Genomic DNA, 25,329 nt, shown 5'->3' with positions numbered 1-25,329 from the left:
AGTTTTTCAAAACAAAAGGATATTCTTACATTATTACATATTATCTCTTCATTTCCTCATTTAAATGGTGGCATATGTACCTCTTTAAATATTTCATATACAGTAACATCATTAAACATAACTTCACCGACTCCTAACTCCACATAACTTGCTTTCCCACCTTCCTAAATTTCTCCTGACACCCTTTCTGGCCTTCTCTCCAGGTCCCCATTCACAATCTCTTGAGATTTAGGCATTTTGCAGTGGCTTCTATTTTTACAAACATAATTTCTTCATTGTTCAGAGAACTGGGCATGGTGAGAAAAACCAAGAACAAACAATCGGTTCCCAGTACTTTACCATGACCCTCGCAATCAGGTCAGGTCAGGTATGGGAGCATGTGCCAGAACAGTGCGTCGCTGCGTCCACTTTCCGCCGGTACTCCAGGGGCCTCCATCTGGCCATCCCCCAGGCAGATGCCAGGCCCATCCCCATCTCCTTGAGATGATGGTCAACCTGCTGCAACCACGAGGCACGTGGTCGGCCCACTGGCCTCCTCCGCTCATGAGACTCCCTCGCTGAGAGAATCTGGTGAGCAGGATCAGCGTCAGGAAAACGAGCCACATGTCCATACAGCCGCAACTGACGCTCATGGACTATGCAGGCAACAAATCTCAACCGAGTCTCTCTCAGCAACTGCTCGTTGGACACAAAATCCGACCAGCGATAGCCAAGGATTCTCCGAAGAGACCTGGTACCAAAGGAATTAAGTCGCCATCTCAGATCCTTGGTCAGAGTCCAAGTCTCACATCCATAGAGCAAGACTGGAAGTACCAAGGACCTGAAGACTCGGACTTTCATCCTCCCGCACAGGTACCGGTAGCGCCACACCCCATGATCCAGTGAATCCATGACTCCCCAGGCCCGACCCAGACGTCTATTGACCGCTGACTCACAGCCAGCAGAGACATGAATATCACTGCCAAGGTAAGTGAATCTCTCCACGACCTCAACATCCTCACCAGAAACAGACACAGACAGGACAGCAGCATCCAAGATGTCACCGAAAACCTGGATCTTAGTTTTGACCCAAGAAACCCGTAATCCCAGCGGCTCCGACTCCTCATTCAGCACCTCGAGGTCCCCCAAAAGGATATCTAAAGTCTTCGCAAAGATGACTGCATCATCTGCAAAATCAAGGTCCGAGATCTTGACATTCCCAAACGATACACTGCAGCTTGATCTCTCCGACATCCTCCCTAAAGGCCCGGTCACACCTTGACGTTTTAGCCAGCGATGGCAACGTATTAAAATGTATGTAAAACGCTGGCTTACGTTGAACTTTTGATGTTTTTTTTTAAAGATTCGGAAGTATTCATAGCGACTTGGTCTTATGTATAACGCATTGGTAACGGACACAGAATGTTTCGTTGTGTTATAGATAACTTATACCAACGAATGCTGAACCTGTTGTCGGCCTACACAACCGATGCCCAACGATAGTCTAACTTAGGCATAGTGCGTTGCACGCATCGCCGACGATGTCTTGACGTAGCCTATTAAAAGGCTGACGCACAACGATTCGAATCATAACTGCCGTAGAAATGAAAGTGTCAACATCGCGGTCACACCTTGGCGATCTTGCCAGCGTATGCCGACCTAAGAAAAATGTGTCTAATACGTTGGGGCACGTCAAATACGGTATGAGTAAGTTTGGTATACGTGAGTACAACGCTAAAGTACGCTATCATACGTCGTAGTAAGTTGAGTACGTCAAGAAATTTTAAACATGTTCAAAATTTTACGACGTAGTCGGCGTATGACACACGTTCCGCATGCGATGGGGATAAGTTTTACACACGATATGTGGACACTTACACACGTCCACAAAGGCTACTTATAAGCTACTCATAAGTCGAAACACGTCGCGGTAATGTCTTTTTTACGCGAAACTTGTTTCTAACTTATGTTTGACGTGCTTTGAACCAATTCTTTACGTAGTCCCAACACACATCGACGTATGTAGACGTATTCCAATGACATCTTCCGGTCGACAAAAACAAAAAAATTAATGTGTTTCTAGCTTACAACTGCCATATAAAGACGTGTTCCCAGCGGTTTTGGGAATTGGTATATAAAAATGCTGCTCATAAAAGGGGAACCCAAGTGTTTTCGAGTCCTTTTTGAGTCGATGTCCATGTCAGCAGTAACAGTATCAGTATCAGTATCAGTATCAGTATTAGTATTAGTATTAGTATTAGTAGTAGTTTGTTCATGTTGGCAGTAGTAGGTGAGTGTGAGGGGGAGGGTGTGGGTTATGATGGATCGTCCTTGCGTTTAACGATTTAACGATTTAAATGATAAACTCAACGATTTAAATGGCTGCATCTCCACTATTGAAAGTAGACGCTTGCGCTCAACAATTGGATTTTTTTTCATTTATCCAAAAAAAATCCACAAAAAATCCAAAATTTTTGGATTTAAATGGTACCACTCAGCTATTTTCATTGTTTACAATGAATGATTTCAATTGCTGTCACTCGCCTTTGTTTTTTGACGCTGGGATTTTGAAATTTGAATCGTTTCTTCTGAACGTGTTAAAACACTCAAACTCGACTATTTTAAATAGACGCTGCCGATGGACAATTGGAATCATAGCCAAGCTAGACATCGAAGTGTGAACATCCTCGTCATGCCCAAGAAAAGTTTGAAGAATGCTGCAAATAAGTGTCCTGGCCGTGGCCGTGGATGCTGACGCAAGGACGATCCATTATACCGACGTCTTTCAGCCTATGAGCAACTTAAAAGTAACGTCTGTCGATGTGTGGCAACGATCGCGTAACATGCCAACAACACGTTAATCATAGGTTAGAAATAAGTTTCGGGTATGCTAAACATTACCTCGGCGTGTCTCAACTTATGATTAACTTACAAGTAGCATGTGTTGACGTCTGTCAACGATTGCAGACCGTACATACAACTTGTGGCCAGCGTAGCGGAACGTGCGAGTCATACGCCGGCATACGTCGTGAAATTTCAAGCATGAAAAAATTTGAGGACAACCAAAAAGTACAACGTTTAAAGCCAACGTACAACGACGTATGGCAGTGTTTTTCAGCGTGCTCTCAATGTTATCAAAACTTACCCATAACGTATTCAACGTGTGCCAGCGTTTTAGAAAAAAAATTCAAAAATCGGCATACGTTGGCTAAAACGTCAAGGTGTGACCGGGCCTAAAATCCAGTCCATACAAGTGCTGAAAAGTGTGGGGGCCAGTACACACCCCTGACGAACTCCAATAACAACTGGAAATAAGTCAGAGATGGTACCACCACGCTTCACAGCACTCTCAGTACCAGAGTAGAGTTCAGACATCAGATCGATCAGTTTTGGTGGCACCCCATGAAGACCAAGAATCCTCCAGAGGACATCCCGATTCACTGAATCGAACGCTTTGCAGAGATCAACATAGGCTGCAAGCAGCCCCTGCCGAAACTCTCATCTGCGTTCGGTGAGGACACGAAGAGCAAGGATACGGTCAATCGTTGACCTCTTTGGTGTAAAGCCTGACTGCTCTGGACGCTGGTGCTCAAGCAGATGGTGGCGAACCCTATCAAGAATTATCCGAGCAAAGACCTTGCCCGGCACTGAGAGCAGCGTCACCCCTCGGTAGTTGTTGCAGTCTTGGCGATCACCCTTCCCTTTCCAGAGAGGAACAACAAGGCCCCTCTTCCAGTCAGTTGGGATGATGCCTGTGTTCCAGGCAGAGCACAAAACTGCATGCAACGACATGAGTGCAGAATTTCCACCAGCCTTGGGAAGTTCAGCATGGATGCCACAGATCCCTGGCGTTTTGCCCCATTTCAACCGGTTCACCGCAGCCCGTGTTTCCACAAGCGAAGGTGGACCACAGTTGATTGGAGGGTCAGCAACAGGGATTGTAACACCCTTGACATCCAACTCGACAGCAGGGGGATCAGCCTGGTACAACCGCTCAAAGTAACCGGCCCAGCGGGCCTTCACTTCAGACTGCTCTGTCAAGAGCCTACCACTCTCTGCTCGAACTGCAGTGCTCCGAGGGATGGGCTTGGATGAATGCAATGCGCGAATTCCCCTGTAAGCGGGATGAGAATCACCTGTCCACAGGTGATGCTCTACCCCCTCACAGATTCCTCGCACATAGGCCTCCTTGTCCACCCTCAGTGCACATACAGTTTTACGCCTCAGCGCCCTGAACAGCTCAGCTCTGCCATTCAGCCTGGCCCTGCGACTCTGATCAATGGTATCCAGTGTCCCTTGAGAGACAAAATTCTTCTTTGTCCTGCGGTGAGTTCCAAGACATCCACCGGCAACATCAAGGACGGTGGTCTTGAAGGCACTCTACAACTCTTCAGGACCCCCCCCAAAGCACCCAGACCCCCCAAGTGTCCACTCAGCCTGTTCACAAACTCCTCAGCTACTCTCTCACCCCTGAGCTTGCCAACATCCAGCCTAGGCTGGGATGGTACCATTCTCCAGGATTTAAGGTGCAGCTTTAGAGTTGCTACAACAAGCCTGTGGTCAGTATTGAGGAACTGAGCACTCCGGTAGACCCTGCAGTTCTGGATCATCCTCCAACGACCGTCAATGAGGACATGGTCAATCTCCTTTGCCACACCGCCAGCGTTGGAATACCAAGTCCAGCGATGAGCTTGTGGGCGCTGAAACCATGAACCAGCCACCCTAAGTCCATGACTTCTTGCAAAGTCAAGGAACTTAGTGCTATTCTGGTTCATAGTTCCTGACCCATGGGGACCAACACACACCTCATAACCATCCCTATCAGTTCCAGTCGATGCATTGAAATCCCCCAAGACTAGAAGTGTATCTCGTCTGGGGCACTGATCAACCACAGACTCGAGCGTGGCGTAGAATGTGTCCTCCATGGTGAGATCACACGCCTCAGTCGGAGCATAAACAGAGACCAGGGAAATGACACCGAAGGAGTGACGAATCCTTAATCTCATAATACGCTCGTTGACCGGTGTTACCTCAATTATCATTGGGGTCAGCTTATTGGACACAGCTACAGCAACTCCTTGGGTATGGTAACCATCAGAGTGACCAGACCAATAGTAGGTGTAACCACCCACCATTATCTCGCTGCAATCCGGGCTCTGAACCTCAGAGAGAGCTGCAATCCCGATGTCCAAACGCTTGAGCTCAGATGATAACAGAGACAGGTGATCATCCTCTCTTAGGGATAGGACATTCCAGGCACCCACCCGAAGGGACCGCCTCAGGTTAACCCAAGGAGACCGCCGTCTGGTGGACGACACCTCAGCACCACTCCGACACACTCTCCCGCAATCTGACCCAGGGATGTTACCCCGTGGTTTCCCTCCTATCATCAAAGATTAGGGGTCCCGAAGGCTTTGCCCCAATCCCGTCATCCGGTGGGTTGCCCTGCGAAGGGAAGCTGCACAGGAGGTACTCCCACGGAGTGGGTTTTCAGTTTTTTTTGCGTTTTTGTGTTTTGCGGAATGAAGGGTTTTACGGTGGCCGGAGTGCAAATCCTGCCACCAACCTCCTAATAAAAAAGTAACCCAACTGCAGGAGGACGTCTGCAGACACAATTTGGCACTGTATATGGATGGTCGTTGGCTCACAATGAGCTCCTCCGCCCTTTGATCAATATGAATAAAAGGCGATATGGGTGTGTGTGTGTGTGTGTGTGTGTGTGTGTGTGTGTGTGTGTGTGTGTGTGTGTGTGTGTGTGTGTGTGTGTGTGTGTGTTGTTTTTGATTGGTATCTACATATGAGGTTTCAGAATGTGGAATTGAGTCCCCCCCAGGGTGGGCTAAAAGTATCCACCTTCATTTCGTTAAGGAGTCACGATTCAATGGACCAACCTGTGAATATCTGGTCATAATGCTTTGTTTTCGATCTTCAAGCTCGATGGGATCATAAGTTCGTACGTGAGTGGTACTTCCATGTTTTCAACAACTGCTTTTGGTTCATTTTCCCTCAAAATTTTTGAGACTGGAATATCAAAGTTTTTGTCGATAAGCCAGCGGATTACTTTACAAACTCTGCTGTGTCGTTGTGTGTACAGCTGTTCTGACACGTTTTTTTTTCGTGTTCGGTCATAAAGTGTCATATCATTCTCTTTGCCTACCCCACCTTCACTCCTATGCCTGGTGTTGGCTTAATGATTAGGGTGGTGGGTTTTGGATCCTAGGGTCCTGAGTTCAAATCCTGCTCAGCTGTTGAATTAATACCAGGTGGGGTTAACTCGACCTGTCATCATTCTGATGTCGGCAAAATGAGTACCAGCAGTATACTGTGTCGGCGTGGTGACCCATCCAGAATTGTGCCCAATAGCCAAGGAGACTGCTTTAGCAGCACCAACGCTCTGCACAGAGTATGGTCCCAATCTCCTCCTTCACTCCTCATGTCTTTGTTTTATTTTTTCCTCCCCCCCCCCACCCTTTTCTCTCACTCTGTCCCCTCCTCACTTCCCCCTCCTCATAAAATTCAGAACTCTCCTCCAACCTCTCTCTCTCCCTCCCCTCTCTCTCACATGGACCCCTCCCTCCCACAGCGAAGAGCAATGTTTGGTGAGGTGTCACTCACCCCACCTCCCCCCTATCTTCCCTTTCTTCATCCTCTCTGCCTCCCCTTCCCACTCTCACCCTACACCTGCCTCCTCCCTCTCTCTCTCCCCCTCCCTCTTTCTCCGCCCCCCACCCCTCACTTTATTGACCCGACAGCTAAGCGACAGTTTTATTTGCTAGTTTAAATAAAATTCATCTGGGCTGTCAGGACACTTCTTGTATTGTGGCTTCAACCAGCTCCCAGTTCTTGACTGTTTGTTCTCGCCCGAGATTAGATTATCGACGGAGTTCTACCTCAATACCTACTAGTTACTCATGTGGACTGAACAAACTTTTCTCCTTCTCATGAATTTTCTTCCCTTACCGGCTTGGAAGCATTCTGCGTTGACCTTCTGCCATTTTGGACCATTTTACTGTGTGGAATGTTCACTCGTATTCACCACTCGTGTCGTCCCGGGATATTTGTATTTTCTTCGTCCATTCTGGATCATTGTACTGTGTGGAATGTTCACGCTTATTCACCACTCGTGTCATCCCGGGATATTCGTATTTTTTTCGTCCATTCTGGATCATTTCACAGTGTGGAATGTTCACTCGTATTCACCACTCGTGTCGTCCCGGGATATTTGTATTTTCTTCGTCCATTCTGGATCATTGTACTGTGTGGAATGTTCACGCTTATTCACCACTCGTGTCATCCCGGGATATTTGTATTTTCTTCGTCCATTCTCGATCATTTCACAGTGTGGAATGTTCACTCGTATTCACCACTCGTGTCATCCCAGGATATTTGTATTTTCTTCGTCCATTCTGGATCATTTTACTGTGTGGAATGTTCACTCGTATTCACCACTCGTGTCGTCCCGGGATATTTGTATTTTCTTCGTCCATTCTGGATCATTGTACTGTGTGGAATGTTCACTCGTATTCACCACTCGTGTCATCCCGGGATATTTGTATTTTCTTCGTCCATTCTGGATCATTTCACAGTGTGGAATGTTCACTCGTATTCACCACTCGTGTCATCCCAGGATATTTGTATTTTCTTCGTCCATTCTGGATCATTTTACTGTGTGGAATGTTCACTCGTATTCACCACTCGTGTCGTCCCGGGATATTTGTATTTTCTTCGTCCATTCTGGATCATTGTACTGTGTGGAATGTTCACGCTTATTCACCACTCGTGTCATCCCGGGATATTCGTATTTTTTTCGTCCATTCTGGATCATTTTACTGTGTGGAATGTTCACTCGTATTCACCACTCGTGTCAGCCCAGGATATTCGTATTTTTTTCGTCCATTCTGGATCATTGTACTGTGTGGAATGTTCACTCTGATTCACCACTCGTGTCATCCCGGGATATTTGTATTTTCTTCGTCCATTATGGATCATTTTACTGTGTGGAATGTTCACTCGTATTCACCACTCGTGTCATCCCGGGATATTTGTATTTTCTTCGTCCATAATGGATCATTTTACTGTGTGGAATGTTCACTCGTATTCACCACTCGTGTCATCCCGGGATATTTGTATTTTCTTCGTCCATTCTGGATCATTTTACTGTGTGGAATGTTCACTCGTATTCACCACTCGTGTCATCCCAGGATATTTGTATTTTCTTCGTCCATTCTGGATCATTTTACTGTGTGGAATGTTCACTCGTATTCACCACTCGTGTCGTCCTGGGATATTTGTATTTTCTTCGTCCATTCTGGATCATGTTCCTGTGTGGAATGTTCACTCTTATTCACCACTCGTGTCATCCCAGGATGTTTGTATTTTCTTCGTCCATTCTGGATCATTTTACTGTGTGGAATGTTCACTCTGATTCACCACTCGTGTCATCCCAGGATATTTGTATTTTCTTCGTCCATTCTGGATCATTTTACTGTGTGGAATGTTCACTCTTATTCACCACTCGTGTCATCCCAGGATATTTGTATTTTCTTCATCCATTCTGGATCATTTTACTGTGTGGAATGTTCACTCTTATTCACCACTCGTGTCATCCCGGGATATTTGTATTTTCTTCGTCCATTCTGGATCATGTTCCTGTGTGGAATGTTCACTCTTATTCACCACTCGTGTCGTCCTGGGATATTTGTATTTTCTTCGTCCATTCTGGATCATTTTACTGTGTGGAATGTTCACTCTTATTCACCACTCGTGTCGTCCTGGGATATTTGTATTTTCTTCGTCCATTCTGGATCATGTTACTGTGTGGAATGTTCACGCTTATTCACCACTCGTGTCGTCCTGGGATATTTGTATTTTCTTCGTCCATTCTGGATCATGTTACTGTGTGGAATGTTCACGCTTATTCACCACTCGTGTCATCCCGGGATATTCGTATTTTTTTCGTCCATTCTGGATCATTTCACTGTGTGGAATGTTCACTCGTATTCACCACTCGTGTCATCCCAGGATGTTTGTATTTTCTTCGTCCATTCTGGATCATTTTACTGTGTAGAATGTTCACTCGTATTCACCACTCGTGTCATCCCGGGATATTTGTATTTTCTTCATCCATTCTGGATCATTTTACTGTGTGGAATGTTCACTCTGATTCACCACTCGTGTCATCCCAGGATATTTGTATTTTCTTCGTCCATTCTGGATCATTTTACTGTGTGGAATGTTCACTCTGATTCACCACTCGTGTCATCCCAGGATGTTTGTATTTTCTTCGTCCATTCTGGATCATTTTACTGTGTGGAATGTTCACTCTTATTCACCACTCGTGTCAACCCGGGATATTGGTTCAAGAAAAAATATTTTCATGAAAAATATAAATAAGCACTATTTTCGTTATTGTTGTCTGTCTGTCTGTCTGTCTGTCTGTCTGTCTGTCTGTCTGAGCATAGCTCTGTGGGTTTTGATCCGATCCTGATGAAATTTAGGTCGGAGGTTTATATCATGATCTAGTTGTGTTTTCCTGAAAATGGGTGTGGTCCGCCCATTATGGGCGGAGCCACGCCCAAAAAACGTGTTTTTAGGGGGTAGCCGATTTCAATTTGCATCTTCTCCGAGGGGTTTTGTTGAATCTGACAGGAGTTTCGGTATTTGGTTAGCCCAATGGCACCTGCATAGCCCCACAGAGCTCGATTTTTCATTTTCGTCCCAAGGTCAAGGCCACAAGGTCACGAACTTAGAAAATCGCGAATTGTGTGTTTCGGGGGTAGCAGATTTCAATTTGCATCTTCTCCTCGGGGGTTTGTCAAAACTGGCAGAGGTTTCGGTATTTGGTTAGCCCAATGGCACCTGCATTGTCCCACGGAGCTTGATTTTTCATTTTTGTCCCAAGGTCAAGGTCACAAGGTCACGAACTTAGAAAACTGCGATTTTGACATAAAAATCCATCTTCTCCGAGGGGTTTGTCGAATCTGGCAGGGGTTTTCGGTATTTGGTTAGCCCAATGGCACCTGCATAGCCCCACGGAGATAGATTTTTCATTTTAGTCCCAAGGTCAAGGTCACAAGGTCATGAACTTAGAAAATTTCAAATTTTGACATAAAATCAGACGACCGCCTAAACTTTGAGAGCTCGGATGACAATATTTTTTATGCATAATCTTGAGGTCATTCCCCACCTAAAGTCCTGAAACCATTTTGCTCTATATCGAACACCTTGCTCGTGGCGCTCCCTTCAAGTTTGTTTTCACGCTGATTTCATCAAAGTATGGATAATCCGAGGAGTGCGAAATACCATATAGCCTACATGACGTTATATTGTTCCTGGAATGTTCCAGAGGACGTTTTGCACCAAAGGTCATAATCCTTGACCTTTGAAGGTCACAAAGGTCAAATTTTCAAAGTTGTGGGAATCGAACCGTGTTTTCGACCTTCTTCGACAAACTAACTCCAATAAGCTATAGCACGTATCCTGTTTCCTTATTTTAATGTCCACAACATTGTTTTGTGACCTTTAAAGGTTATGTAAAGGTCAAATTTTGAAAGTTGTTTAACGAAACCGGGTTTTCGACATTTTGCAGCTAATAACCTGTCACTCGTACCACATCATGTTGATCATTTTCATAACTTGGTCAAACGTTATCACATTGTCTCATCCTTGACTTCTGAAACAATCTACATCGTCAAATACCGCTCGTGAACCATCGTCGTCTTCAGACTTGTTTGTATTTTCTTCGTCCATTCTGGATCATTTTACTGTGTGGAATGTTCACTCTTATTCACCATTCGTGTCATCCCGGGATGTTTGTATTTTCTTCGTCCATTCTGGATCATTTTACTGTGTGGAATGTTCACTCTTATTCACCACTCGTGTCGTCCCGGGATATTTGTATTTTCTTCGTCCATTCTGGATCATTTTACTGTGTGGAATGTTCACTCGTATTCACCACTCGTGTCATCCCGGGATGTTTGTATTTTCCTCGTGTGAAACTCAACGCTTTGCGACGACTCTTCGCGCCAAAAACCTCCGGCGCGGAGTTGAGGAGATTTTGTTGTTTCTCAATCTCGGGGAATTGTTCTTCCGTTTCGCAGTTTCGCCACATTCACGTCGCGTATCTGGGACCGTGGGACTCTACCTGTATTCGTCTCGCCACCGGATGACGACCACGCGTGAGGAGAAATTCATTCACACCTGATCTCTACGGACGTGTTATGTCGATGTGAATATAACGTATTAACATACATTTAATATTTGCTGATACAACTGCTGTCCCACATGCAAAATACAATATTCCAAAGAAGGTAAAATTGCTGAAAATACTAATCTAACATTACAGTTTTTATACCCTTCGCTTTCATTGACCGATGAACATCTCACCAGGGCCTCACGGTGCATCTGTCCATACAAATGGGAATTCCGCAACTTGCACACCACCTGCGCGATGTTCAGCGCAACAACCTCCATATCCATCTGAAAATATACTTTAAAACTTCAAACGACGCAAGAATCGCTCTCTCTCTCTCTCTTGATTGCAATTTACCAGAAGGCCGCGTTGCTACGGGCAACGTCCAATCATAGTAACGCGTGGGAACGTAAACGTCATTGGTCGGCACACGGCAGTGAAAACGTGATGACGTCATGACGGCGCGTCTCTGATCAAGGCTACGTTGAAGACGTATGAAATATTAAGTGTGTACAACGTATTGTTTTCATCGAACGAAACGCCTTTTCTTGATAATAAAGAGACTCTGCCGCTGAAATACGACGGTATTTATACCGGAAGTGACGGCCGCACGCAGGAACTATTTTTACTATACGGGAAAGAGATATAAAATCGTTTCACCAAACGTGTGTGCAATGATTTATTCACCATTAATAGGATACGTTTTGCGTGCGTATTTACGAACGAGCCACGAGGCGATTGTTGCCGGAAGTGACGTCGAATTTCTAAAGCCGTTGCAGGGAGAGTGAGCGAGTGTGTGCGTGCTGGGCACGCCATGACCAGCACGACTTGCGATGAAGGTTCTGGAAGCCACGATGCGGAACCTGCAGGAGGTATTAGGACCTCGCCGGACGTCGTGCCGACTTTGGGACGGGAGAGCGACGTCGCGCTCCGTTGCGCCTACGAGGGATGCGACGAGGTAGCGAAGGGTGTGAGCACCAAGAGCAAGCAGGGAGGCCGCCAGACGTGGATGTGCAAACGGCACAAGAACAAAACGTACAAGGCCAAGTACAAAAAGAAAAAAGCCGAATGGAAGAAGAAAAAGAAAAAACGCAAAAAGAAGATTTCCAAGGAAGAATTGGATGTGGTTGGTGGAGGGAACGTTGAGGTGGGTTGGTCCCTCGAGCGTGTCCCGGTCTGGGGATCACACGACTATTATATGTGTGTTTCTCCTCGTGTTTTTTGCTATTGGGGCTGGAGGGGAATTTTAGGGGGGTGTGATGAGGGTGTTTGAAGTAGAGTTGGTGCGATGGGGTTTGAGAAAGGGAGGTCCTGGGATTGGGGTTGAGATGAGGGGTGTTGGGATTGGGGTTGAGATGAGGGGTGTTGGGATTGGGGTTGAGACGAGGGGTCCTGGGATTGGGGTTGAGATGAGGGGTGTTGGGATTGGGGTTGAGACGAGGGGTGTTGGGATTGGGGTTGAGACGAGGGGTGTTGGGATTGGGGTGAGACGAGGGGTGTTGGGATTGGGGTTGAGACGAGGGGTGTTGGGATTGGGGTTGAGACGAGGGGTGTTGGGATTGGGGTTGAGACGAGGGGTGTTGGGATTGGGGTGAGACGAGGGGTGTTGGGATTGGGGTTGAGACGAGGGGTGTTGGGATTGGGTTGAGACGAGGGGTGTTGGGATTGGGGTTGAGACGAGGGGTGTTGGGAGTGGGGTGAGACGAGGGGTGTTGGGATTGGGGTGAGACGAGGGGTGTTGGGATTGGGGTCGAGACGAGGGGTGCTGGGATTGGGGTCGAGACGAGGGGTGCTGGGAGTGGGGTCGAGACGAGGGGTGCTGGGACTGGGGTCGTGACGAGGGGTGTTGGGATTGGGGTCGAGACGAGGGGTGCTGGGATTGGGGTCGAGACGAGGGGTGCTGGGATTGGGGCCGAGACGAGGTGTGCTGGGATTGGGGTCGAGACGAGGGGTGCTGGGATTGGGGTCGAGACGAGGGGTGCTGGGATTGGGGTCGAGACGAGGGGTGCTGGGATTGGGGTCGAGACGAGGGGTGCTGGGATTGGGGTCGAGACGAGGGGTGCTGATTGGGGTTGAGTTGTGTGGTAGTTGTAGTACTAATGTCCAGTGAATTTCATGTTTTACAATTGGTTGTGATTTCTCTCAAAATATTTGCTCCCGTGGATAATGATTTGATGAAATGATTCCAGCATGCCACTACTTACCCCATGTCAATGATAACCTTTTTGGGTTTTTTTTGTAGGAAGATTCCAGTATGCAGCCGACAACAGGTGTAACACCACAAAAGTTGAGTCTTCTATTGGAACAATCTCCAACCCGTAAACTTACAAACATCGAGCAGGTGCTTTTTCTGAAGCGCCAGGTGGGGAAACATCTTTCATTTGTGTTGAGTGGTTACGACAGCTCTGGAAAGTTTAATTTCCAAAGTGAAGTTTAGCTTATGAGATTTTGTTGAAATGAACCAAATGGCTTCACATGTTTGGCATTCCCAAACGAGCACTTGCATGATTCTCTGATCCCAGGTTTAAACCTTGCGCTGTTAATTTGTTCGTTTATCGACTAAAACACGGGTACCTGGCATTGCTCGGGAGAAAAAGTGAAAGGGGGGTGGGGGAGGAGGAGAATTGGAAGGCCGAGGGCTGGGGCGGCAGGAGAACCACGGGGGCGGGGGAAAGGAGGAACGCCGGTGTGGGGTTGGGGGCAGTGGCTGGGCCTCGGAGGCAGGGAATGTGGTGCGGTTCGTCCAGATCAACAACCGTTGAACTTCACAATCTCCAGGGGGTGGTAAACGGGGCTCAAACTCCAGCCATAGAGCCTTTCCACCCGAACACAAACTCCCTGGCAGTTTGCAGTCAAAATTAATTGCTGGTACGATTGCTCAATACGTAAAGGAAACTCTTGAAAAGAAATTTACAATATAACATAACTAACCCGAACTTTCAAAAAGTCCAGCCATTCTTCCTGTAATTCCCTTAATATAATTTATGCAACCTCAAGTCGTTTTTTCTATGAGCGCATGCAGACGTTAATAACCATGCTGTGCAGTTTCACTTTCAGTACAGTGCAGTACTCGTATTCGCTCTACCCACTCGTTAAAACGTTCCCTCATATTTACTTTTGGTAAGTTAAGTTTGGGGCAGTTATGTATCAAAATAGCAAATTATTATGCATAAATAATATTAAGGGAATTACAATAACTAAACTTATGGCAAACGAGGATTAGAGTTAGACAGGGCGTAATGATGTAAGGTGTGACGTAATGTGCCATTTATTTAATTTAATTACATTTATTTATTAGATAGTTACAGATGTAAAATTCCTCTGAGTCAAATAAACTATAGGATGAAAACATTTAGGCTTTATTACCCTTTCATCAGCTTAACTCCAGTATCTTTATCAATCACATATCATCTCTTACTGAAAGGATCCGCATCCGTCCGTGTGTCCGTCATGCTTTTATTCTCATGAAAGGGTTCCTGCTGTCATGGAATAATAACCAGAGTTGGTGTCAAAGCCACCCAATGCTCGCCTGTTTATACATTTATCGTTTTTAAAAGACTAGTCTAATATTTTTTTATAAAGTATTGCAGTGAAGTATGATCCAAATAATTTTAAAGCAATATATGTATTTGTTTATTGTAATCGGTAAAAAATAGTGTGGTAGATAAAAACATTGGAAAGGAAAAAACTTTAACGTTGATGTGCTACAAAAAAGTTAAGTTCAAAACAGGTCAAAAATTTTAAACATTCGAAATTATTTTTTTTATTTCAACTTCGCTACATCAATAATATACCCCAAAGGAACCTCCATGCCAAATATCAGCATCCTAGTATACATATTAAATGAATGGCAAGCTTCTAAATAACTTGCACCAAAAACTTTAACATTTTCACGCTGACGCTCATGCTCACGCCGGGGGTATCGCGATAGCTCTCTGTTCTTCGAACAGGCAAGCTAAAAATGGTACCATTGGAAGGCTAATAACTGATTTACCTTTTTAGAAAGCTAATGCTCTATTTACCTGGTTGGAAAGTTAATAACTGACTTGGTTGGATAGCTCATAATCGATTGACATGGTTGGATAGCTCATAATTAATCGATTTTCGTGGTTGCATCGTTAACACTCCATTTTCTTGGTTGAATAGCTAATAGTCGATTTACTTGGTTGGATAGCCAATAATCGATTTATTTGGTTGGATAGCCAATAATCTATTTATTTGGTTGGATAGCCAATAATTGATTTGCTTTGAACAAAAATTTTCTGTTTAATGATAAAAATTCCTGTTTTAAAAGCAGTCTTTACATCATCGAAGAAGAAGCTGCAGAACCAGGTGCTCTTCTGGAGCAATTCCAACAGTACGACAGCAGGAACTATTAAGAACTAGAACGGGCACTCATAGAGCGCATACCTTCGCCGCCACTACTTTTTTTGTTCTTGGTATGAGTGTGGGGAACTGGTTTCATATGAATGGTCTTATGACAAACCACATACCTATAATGTCATGACCCCCCCCGACTTTCGGGGGCTATGGACGAAACAACAATCAACTCGCGTCGTTTTGGCGAGTCTTCACTCGCAAGCTCGGTGAATACAACGTTTCAACAAGAGAAGGTAATCTCATTTGATGCTGGTTTCATGCAAATCGAATAAGAATTGACTGAGTTATGCCGAAAACCGCATATTTTTCAAGGGCGTGACCCCCCCCCCGACATTTTTACCCCAACCGGTGACATGTGTTATGACGTCATTGTGTCACAAGATTGGGCATTAAATTCTGAACATTTTGGTGCTGGGTTCATGTAAAGCGGACAAGAATTGACCGCATTATGACAAAAACCGCATATTTTTCAAGGTCGTGACCCCCCTGACCTTTGACCCCTAACCGGTAACAAGAGTATGGGCGTCGTGTCATATTGTATATCACAAGATGAGGCGTTGAATTCTGAACATTTTGGCGTTGGTTGCATGCAAATTGAATAAAAATTGACCATGTTATCGTAAAAAGACGATTTTGACCTTTTCGTGACCTTGACCTTTGACTCGAATGCTTCCTGGCTAATAAGCAATCATCCCACCAAATTTCATGCAATTTGGTTTAATACTTTTTGAGTTATACGAATCACAAGATTACAAATAAATAAATAAATACACGCCGACCAAAACATAACCTTTCGCAGAATGCGAAGGTAATAAAGGGTGACCGACATTGAAGGAACACACAATTATACATAGTAATACAGTGCCCCCTTGCTATATCGCGGTTCACTTTTCGCGGTTTCACTACATCGCGGGTTTCTTTCACTACATCACTACTCTTCTTGGCTATGCAGTACAACATTCATCTCATCATCGTCATCGTCATCAGTACTGCACAGCTATCATCATCATCGTCATATATTCATAGGTCAGTACCCATAATGCGTTTTTTTTATATTTTATAGAACAATATACCGTTTTATAAATTATTTTTGGTCTTCGGCTTTGCAGCCCCATGAAGTCGCATTTCCGATGAAATAAAAAAAAAAAGATTTTTTAAATAACTGATTAAGTGTGTGTGGGGAAGGTTAATAAGAGTGTGTGGTTGCTGTATCATGGTTTAAAATATGTTTAAATATATTTAAATAATTAAATATGTGGTTTCTACTTCGCACATTTTCACCTATCGCGGGTGGGTCTGGAACGCATTAACCGCGATAGGCGAGGGAGCACTGTACTTCTCATATCAATAGAAAAACAAATACGGTAATAGTACATGGAGAGAGCATACAAACAACAACAACCACAGCCACAACGGGAACAACAGCGACTTGTTATAAAATACTTTTTTCGTTTTTTGTGTGTTTCACTTCATTTTACACTCTCAGATATATATATATATATATATATATATATATATATATATATATATATATATATATATATATATATATATATATATATATATATATATATATATATATGTTGGGACCATATTCTGTGCAGAGCATTGGTGCTGCCTAAGCAATCTCTTTGGCTATTGGGCACAATCCGGGACGGGTCGCCACTCCGACACAGTATACCAGCAACGTACTCATTTTGCCGACCTCGGAAGGATGACAGGCCGAGTTAACCCCAGCTGGTGTTAATTCAACAGCTGAGCAGGATTTGAACTCAGGAAAGCGAGCTCGTACCTTCAACCTAGCATGCCCAGAACGTACCTTCAAATTATGTGCTTCATTAATGGGTATGCAGCACCTGGCTGCAAGTGTCTTGTTCATATCAATTCTGGTGGTGTGGCTATGCTGCTAATGCAGTCCTTCTAGCTCAAGGCAGGCCATGGCACCGGGTCAGTTTGACCTCTTTTTTTAAATCTTTTTATTTTTAAGATACCATCAGTTGAAGATGCATATTGGAGAGGGAATTCAGCTGGTTGCGAAGAGCAAGCCAACCAGCGCTGCCTGTAGAGCAAGAGGATGAGTGGTTCTTCATTACTAACAGCGTACCCGCCCAACGGCCGATCTTGTTCTTAGCATGCAATGCGTTATTCTGACGCATCCATATATTTGGGCGGTGTATAGGCAAGATAATAACAACCCGGGTTACATGCATGAAGCAAAAACATTCCAACTGCTTATACTGTATTTCAAAACACCTCACTGCACTGGAAAACGTGGAGACAGGAATACTGTACTGTAAATGGTAGAGACTTGTACCCTCCCTCACCTGGAGGCGGTGCTACACGATACACATTTACATGGAGAATTTTCATCCAGAGGAGAGGTATGCATTTGGATCCATTTGCTTGTCCGCACACAACGTGAATACGGTTTTTCTCTGCACCCACTTGGTGGATTGACACAATTTTCACCATAGGAGTGACTACGCATGTAGAATGTTTTAGTGATAATTATGATGTCATAGGTCACGGGGGGGGGGGGGGGAGGGAAAACTTTGGACCTCTGTAGCTCCAAAACCACACGTTGGAAAAAATTGAAACTTTACACATGACAAGTACTCCTCATGAGGAATGTTGTCTTATTTATTTATTTTATGATGTCAAAGGTGCCTTCGTTATGACATCATAATTGCATATGTACAAAGCTACATCCGATCAGTATGAAAAATCTTCGGGGTCATCTCGGGATAAATTGGTCAACAAAAAGAATTGATGTCCTTCATTTGGTTGGGCAGCCATGTATGTATGTATGTATATATGTGCATGGCTCACAAAGTGGGTATGCTATAGTATGTTTGTGGGAAATTCTGGGAAACATAAAATTATTATGAGGTACTTAGCCAAACCATCAATGGTCAGAAATGAAAGTGGACATCTTGGGGGACCTGTAGAAACCGTCAATATCATACTCTCCATTTCCCTGTTTTATTAAAGATTAATTAAAGCAACAGAATATGGTAATTGTAACCTTCGAAATGTTAGTTTGATTGGTAAAACATTTATTTTACTGTACGTTTCTTATGTGACAGTTATTTTGAGTGTGGTGACTCAGAATGTGAACCTTGGTGTCTCTTTTATGTTTTGATTATGTTCTGTCTCCCTATTCGGGTTTTCTGGCATCTACCCTATCTGATGAAATAATGGATTTGTACATAACGCTTCATGTCCACTGCATCGAGAAAAATAAGGAGTCCAGTGTTGATAATGTTTCTTATGATTTATATTCCAAATCTCCCTTAATTTCTTGGGAATATGACAGAGTCTAAGGGCAGAAAAATATAGATCAAAATTGTGATCAGAAAAATAAAATTCGGACCGCAAGTAATCCCGTCTTGATTTTCGTGTCAGTCCCATTATGTACGAATCATCATCTCTCATCGGACACAAATAAGGCGAGCATTAGAAAATCTTGCCGTCTTGCAAACTTCCCCCATTGATGGATATAATAGGCACTTGCAAGCGTGTCAGCACATTTCCATTTGCAAGCGTGTCAGCACATTTCCATTTGCCATCGAGCGCAGCGTTTGTCTTCGTGTCCGTGTCTCTGCGAGAGCCGTAATGTACGAATCCAGCGTGAGGACGCCGAGCCGAACGAGGTGACTCGCATTTGTCTGATATAATTCTTCATTTTAACAAACGCTAGAATTTTTTTGGTGCTTCGTGAAGATCCGAGAGGTAAGAATTATGTTTTATTTTCATGTTTAAAGTGATTATTTTCAAAAGTTCGAAAGAAATAGATTCGATTTTAAGGTTATTTTTCGCTTACAAGTGTGGCTTTCTTTGCTACTGAACTCTGTGTTTTATTCGTAATTTATAACATGTGTTGTTATACTGTCTCTCTCTCTCTCTCTCTCTCTCTCTCTCTCTCTCTCTCTCTCTCTCTCTCTCTCTCTCTCTGTGTCTCTCTGTCTCTCTGTCTCTCTGTCTCTCTGTCTCTCTGTCTCTCTGTCTCTCTGTCTCTCTGTCTCTCTGTCTCTCTGTCTCTCTGTCTCTCTGTCTCTCTGTCTCTCTGTCTCTCTGTCTCTCTGTCTCTCTGTCTCTCTGTCTCTCTGTCTCTCTGTCTCTCTGTCTCTCTGTCTCTCTGTGTCTCTGTGTCTCTGTGTCTCTGTGTCTCTGTGTCTCTGTGTCTCTGTGTCTCTGTGTCTCTGTGTCTCTGTGTGTCTGTGTTGTTTTTTCTTTTTCCTGTCACATATTGAGCCTGTTTAAAAAGGCAGAGTAAAAATTATCTGTTTCTTATCCCAAAATATAATATTTACGTTGTTTTTTTTCATCTGATTTCGTACATAACGCTGACGCCAAGCTCGAAATTCAAACGTGTATTTACAGTGTTTTATATATTCAGTGGTAACTTTAAAACCGGACGTGCTGCAGGTCTAAAAATTTAGATTTATATATTTGAATACATGCAGATTAACATAATGGGTTGCATTTCATGTTTCCCTAAACTTTTTTTTTGCCGTGTCCCCTTTTTGTGAGCCATGCACATATATATATATATATATATATATATATATATATATATATATATATATATATATATATATATATATATATATATATATACTGTACATACATACATACATACATACACACATATATTATAAACCTTCTAAAATCTTCTCTGAAACTGCTGAACAAAGGCGAAACTTTACAGGTATGACCACCTATCTATGAGGAACTCGAAGGGCACTCAGTAGAGCGCATACCTCCGCCACATGCTGCCTGATCCACGAGAACATATTGGGCTCAATGCTATTTTTCTAATCTTATGCTATCATTTTTGCCCCTATCTTTCAATGGTGAAGAATCACTTTTAAAAATTAAATAATTCTCGTATCCGGATTCGGATCTTCACCAAAATTGAATCGATTCTTCCTTGTCACACACCCAATGTGTCCACCAAGTTTCGTCTGAATCCAAACACAACTTTTTGAGATATCCTGCGGACAGGCTGGGGTGAAAACATAACCTTCACCCTTCGGTGGCGGAGGTAACAAAACGTTCTCACCATATGACGTCATAGTTCACATGGTTTGGCAGCCATATTTGATTTACCCTAAAACCCTTAAAAACCCGCTCCAGACGGCTGGACAGATTGAGGGGAAACGTCACACACATGTTCCCTCTAAGCCTTGGTCATGCCACGATGTTCACAAATAATTGAGCAGCCATATTGGATTGAGCGAAAATCTTTAAAAAATCATTTCTCTCTAACTGCTTCATCAATCAACATGAAACTTCACAATTGTGATCGAGTAGTAATGGGGAATATGTTGTTGTTGTTCATCTTTCGGCTGCTCCCGTTAGGGGTCGCCACAGCGGATCATCCGTTATGATCCGCATACTGATTTGGCACAGGTTTTACGCCGGATGCCCTTCCTGACGCAACCCTGGTCACCTCTTACGACACAGGGATCAGGATTTGGGTTTCGCCATGATTCCGGGCTGCTCTACACCCTGCCCAGTGCAGAGCCCCCGTCCTCAAGCGATCCTCCAACCCAAGCCTCCGAGTAGCCGGATTACAGGCGCACGCCACTACGCCCGGTATTAGTAATGGGGAATATATGTTTTGAATTTCAACCTGATTGGAATCATGGCCTGGCAGACAGAGTTATTGAATTTTTTTGAGTAGGGCTCACTTGGCTGCACCTGGGTGGGTTTGAGGATAGAGAGTATCATTTGAAACCCAAATACTATCCAGGTTCGTCCTGATGACCACCTCCATGTTTGCTTTTTTGATTATTTGGGTTCCTTCTGAAGAATTCAATGCTGTACCTATTTGATTTGAATTCAAATTTTTAAAATCCCATTCTGAATTCAATTAAATAATGAACATCATGGATCAGGGTCAGGTGGCTGATCAAACAGGGCTGCATGAAAGTCGGACGACTTCGTACCCGGTCATCTCTGCCAGCAGTTATAAAGTGACAGTTCGAGTTATGTCTATTATTAATTATGTAACACACCAGTACACAAACCCCACACAAAACAAGTCCTGGCGAGGGTCTGCAATATGATTGCTGTTTTTCATGTTATACATTGCGGAATTTAATTTTGCGGGGCAAAAGATGTTATTGATACCAAAACTTGATATCATTTAAATATTCCTGCTTCCGAATTTTGCCCCAGGCCCTCCTGCGAAGTCCTGCTGTCATAGCACTGCTTCAGGAGGGACAGAAAGTTTTGGCTGATCAACCATGGCCGATGGTGCAAGAATGTTTTATGTTTGCTTCCACTGCAGCTGCTTCACGTGTGATGATGCCATTGGACGAAAGACAACAGTTCAATGGATGTGACCAAGTTTGAATTTATTGGATTCTTGACATAGCAAGTAAAGATGCATGGTATCCAGTCTTTGGGTTTTTTTATGATGTGGAAAATATCTGTACTGCTACAACTTTCATGGCCCCAAATAATCCTCCCTTTTTGTGGGGTTGACTGCAGGAGATTGTCCCATGTCTTTCAAAAAACTGCTGGCTAAGCCTGATGTTCGACTGCTGGTGAATTGGGCAGGAATGTGTAATTTGGTCATTTTGCTGGCGATTACTCGGCTCATCTTCGTGAAAGACACCGAGGGATCTTTGACATCCACCAAGTAATGTTGCAGATGGGACTCCCAGTTTAACGTCCATCCAAGGGACGGCACACTTTGTGATGCAAAGCTCTGCCAGCGAGGCACCAATCAAACCATTCATAGTTGAGACGGAAATCAGCCCCAGACGAGACAGCTCAAAGGTATGTGCGCTACCTCTGCACCATCATGTCTTGGTTGAAGATGTCTGTCTTGGTAATATAAAATGGGCAAAGTGAGTTCCTAATGGGACTTTCATTTGCCTTTGACCCATAATCTTTATAAATAGCCAAGGTGCCGGACATAACGACGGGTTGATTCCCCCAGAATTGGCACATTTTAGTACAACTTGTAATACCAACTCTGACCAGGTCAGGTCAGGTATGGGAGCATGTGCCATAACAGCGCATCGCTGCGTCCACTTTCCGCCGGTACTCCAGGGGCCTCCGTCTGGCCATCCCCCAGGCAGATGCCATGCCCATCCCCATCTCCTTGAGATGATGGTCAACCTGCTGCAACCATGAGGCACATGGTCGGCCCACTGGCCTCCTCCACTCACGAGACTCCCTCGCTGAGAGAATCTGGTGAGCAGGATCAGCGTCAGGAAAACGAGCCACATGTCCATACAGCCGCAACTGACACTCACGGACTATGCTCACAGACTCTGACTGGGAGTAGCACTATTCCACATATCTCTCTATAATTCCAGCAGTGTGTGTGTGTGTGTGTGTGTGTGTGTGTGTGTGTGTGTGTGTGTGTGTGTGTGTGTGTGTGTGTGTGTGTGTGTGTGTGTGTGTGTGTGTGTGTGTGTGTGTGTGTGTGTGTGTGTGTGTGTGTGTGTGTGTGTGTGTGTGTGTGTGTGTGTGTGTGTGTGTGACTGTGACCGCTGTTTCTCGACAACCACTGGTCCGATCTAATTGAAACTTGCCAGGTATATTGCTGGGGACCTGAGTATGTGCCTTTTCAAGGTTTGATATTAATGGGACAAGTGGTTCCCATGTTGTGGCCATTTATTTATCAAACCAATGACAGGACACGTTGCTGCGTAGGCATGGCCGTTGGGGAAGAGATCCTCAGTTACCGATGACAGGACACGTTGCTTGCCGTTTTGCACCCACAGTATCTATTTATATCTATAATTCCAGCAATCTCTGTTTGTTTGCCTTTTCAACGTTTGAAATTAATCGGACAAGTGGTTCCCAAGTTATGGCCAAGTTGGAGCACGTTCCCCATGACGGGTTACATCGTATGGACTTCCGGATAGTGATGACTTACTGTATTCTAATAATTTCTCGATTTCTTATGCGCATTTATAGATAAACACAATGCCCCAATCCAGTCGTCATTTACGAGAGTGAAGGAATGGCCTGTGTGGTTGTTTGAAAGTTTAAAATGTTTTTTTTTGCACGTATGGCCACACAAGTACGGGCACGCACGTACGGGCACGCGAGAGCGAAGGAACGGCCTGTGTGGTTGTTTCTGGCACGCGGTTTGAAAGTTTTTTTTTTTTTTTTTTTTTTTTGCACGTGCGGCCACGCACATACGGGCATGCGAGAGCGAAGGAACGGCCTGTGAAGTTGTTTCTGGCACTCGGTTTGAAAGTTTATTTTTTTTTTTGTTGTTGCACGTATGGCCACGCACTAGTATTTACAAAGAGAGAATTGTGTTTCTCCCTCCACCTTGAAACCCAGGGAGAATGAAGTTTTTATGTAACCACCCAAAATCTTCTCGTGCAGACCCTCAGTTTTAAGCTCATTCCGTCCACTATTTCAGGAGTGCAGAGACATCAAACAAACGGTAAAAAGCGGCGTTAAGTAATTGGTTCACTTTAGCTGTCCGTTTAAACGTCTGTCCACAAACATCAGTTTATGATCGAGGAACAACTAAATTGAAATTGCATGTTATATTTTGGACACCAATTAGAACATGAATCTGAAAACTAACTTGTAATTTAGCAGTACTCTGGCTCTGAATTCATCCTGATCACACATGCTTAGAGAGGAGTGATAATTTTTTTACTCTGCCTGTCAGGCAGTCAAACAAAATGGAAAATCATTCGAAATGGGAAACTTACTGTTTTTAACGACATCATGAAGAGCACAAATAACTAATGTAGTGTTAAGTAAGGTGGTGTAAAAGGACTTTCCTGAACAGCGCTAAACTTCTCGAAAATGTCTTTTTTCTATGACCTTCAAAATCCTTATTTTATTTTGATTGTAATTATATACTTGAACATTGTAGAACACAAAACCTTCCATTTGTCAGTACTTGAACAAAATATTATGCCATCTTACATCATCACGACCAATCAAATTTGCCATTCATAATCCCCACCCATGTCGTCGTTCGCTTGGCAAATAAGTGAACAATCGTTCAAATGGTGATATAAGCAGAAAAATCGGCATGAATAGTCTTGTTGGTTTACTGAAGGAAAACGTGTTGGCCACTTGAAAATCCAAGATGGCCACCATTTTTTTTTTTCAAGATGTCCACCAATGATGGAATTAATTCATGTTTTCTTCATAGAAATTGATAGTTATGCGATTTTAAAGATCTAATTGTGGATTTACATATTTTTCATTATGTGAATATTGATTTTGCAAATGCTTCTCTCCACGATATCTTTCAATAAATTTGAGTAGCTTTCATGAAAACATGTCATGGTATTTTGATTGTTTTATCGAGAGGGCACTAGAAAAGGGAAACATTCCATAATATGGTAATGCAATCACCAACATATTGCATGTATAATACTCGTGTCAATTGTTTTGTTGTTAGTCCGGGCATGCACACCTGCATTGTGCTGTGCAGCTGCAACCAATGCGGTGGCGCACACATATTCCCCGGCATTCAGTCTTGCATCGACATTTCGTCAGTTCTTGGCAACTCTTTGCAATTGGTGAAAGTGTAGTCCAACACATCTGCAATCTTTCTTCTTGCTGCACCCATCCCCAGTCTGCAGGATCTCTGGCTGGCAAACTGTAGACTGGCTCAAAGTGCATCCTGCTTGGTAGACAGCATGCTTGGAATGCTGCAGAAGTGCAGCTTGCGTCGGTGGAATTGATTCATATGATTGCTGCTTTTGAGCAAAGAGCTCCAGTCGGGCACCATTAACATGTGTAGCCGTACTGGATCTGGAATTCATTGTGAC

The 25,329-nt window shown here is 44.0% G+C and overlaps 2 protein-coding genes across 11 annotated transcripts in view; one reads left to right on the top strand and one right to left on the bottom strand.

Moving 5' to 3' along the window:
- TBC1D19 (TBC1 domain family member 19) overlaps window positions 1–11,617 on the bottom strand; it is a 93,307-nt gene extending 81,690 nt beyond the window's left edge. For 7 of the 10 annotated variants that reach the window (XR_015052160.1, XR_015052159.1, XM_085858798.1 and 4 more), the window contains exon 1: window positions 11,365–11,617. Coding sequence is in view for 5 of the 10 variants with exons in the window: in XM_085858798.1 (XP_085714924.1) it covers window positions 11,365–11,457 (93 nt within the window). In the remaining 5 variants the exon portion in view is untranslated. The remainder of the gene's footprint in view (window positions 1–11,364) is intronic. The other 3 variants (XM_085858801.1, XM_085858802.1, XM_085858804.1) reach the window with 3 other exon arrangements.
- A 259-nt stretch (window positions 11,618–11,876) lies between these two features.
- On the top strand, window positions 11,877–21,958 carry RFXAP (regulatory factor X associated protein). Its single transcript, XM_085858805.1, has 3 exons — window positions 11,877–12,317; window positions 13,413–13,532; window positions 21,737–21,958. Exons 1-3 carry the CDS (start codon window positions 11,985–11,987, stop codon window positions 21,911–21,913), a joined length of 630 nt encoding a protein of 209 aa, XP_085714931.1. The 5' UTR covers window positions 11,877–11,984; the 3' UTR covers window positions 21,914–21,958.
- Window positions 21,959–25,329: the final 3,371 nt, after the last annotated feature.

The sequence above is a fragment of the Eptatretus burgeri genome, chromosome 16, assembly GCF_056783735.1.
Source record: "Eptatretus burgeri isolate ZD-2024b chromosome 16, Ebu_testis_v1, whole genome shotgun sequence".
Classification (NCBI taxonomy): domain Eukaryota; kingdom Metazoa; phylum Chordata; class Myxini; order Myxiniformes; family Myxinidae; genus Eptatretus; species Eptatretus burgeri.
This window is presented reverse-complemented; position numbering and strand designations above follow the sequence as displayed.

What these genes read in the sequence shown, in the direction of transcription:
- RFXAP (XM_085858805.1), top strand. Translation starts at nt 11,985, where the DNA reads ATGACCAGCACGACTTGCGATGAAGGTTCTGGAAGCCACGATGCGGAA. An exon ending in TTGGTGGAGGGAACGTTGAG is followed by an intron (nt 12,318 to 13,412) that starts GTGGGTTGGTCC and finishes TTTTTTTTGTAG; the next exon opens with GAAGATTCCAGTATGCAGCC. An exon ending in TGCTTTTTCTGAAGCGCCAG is followed by an intron (nt 13,533 to 21,736) that starts GTGGGGAAACAT and finishes ATTTTGCCCCAG; the next exon opens with GCCCTCCTGCGAAGTCCTGC.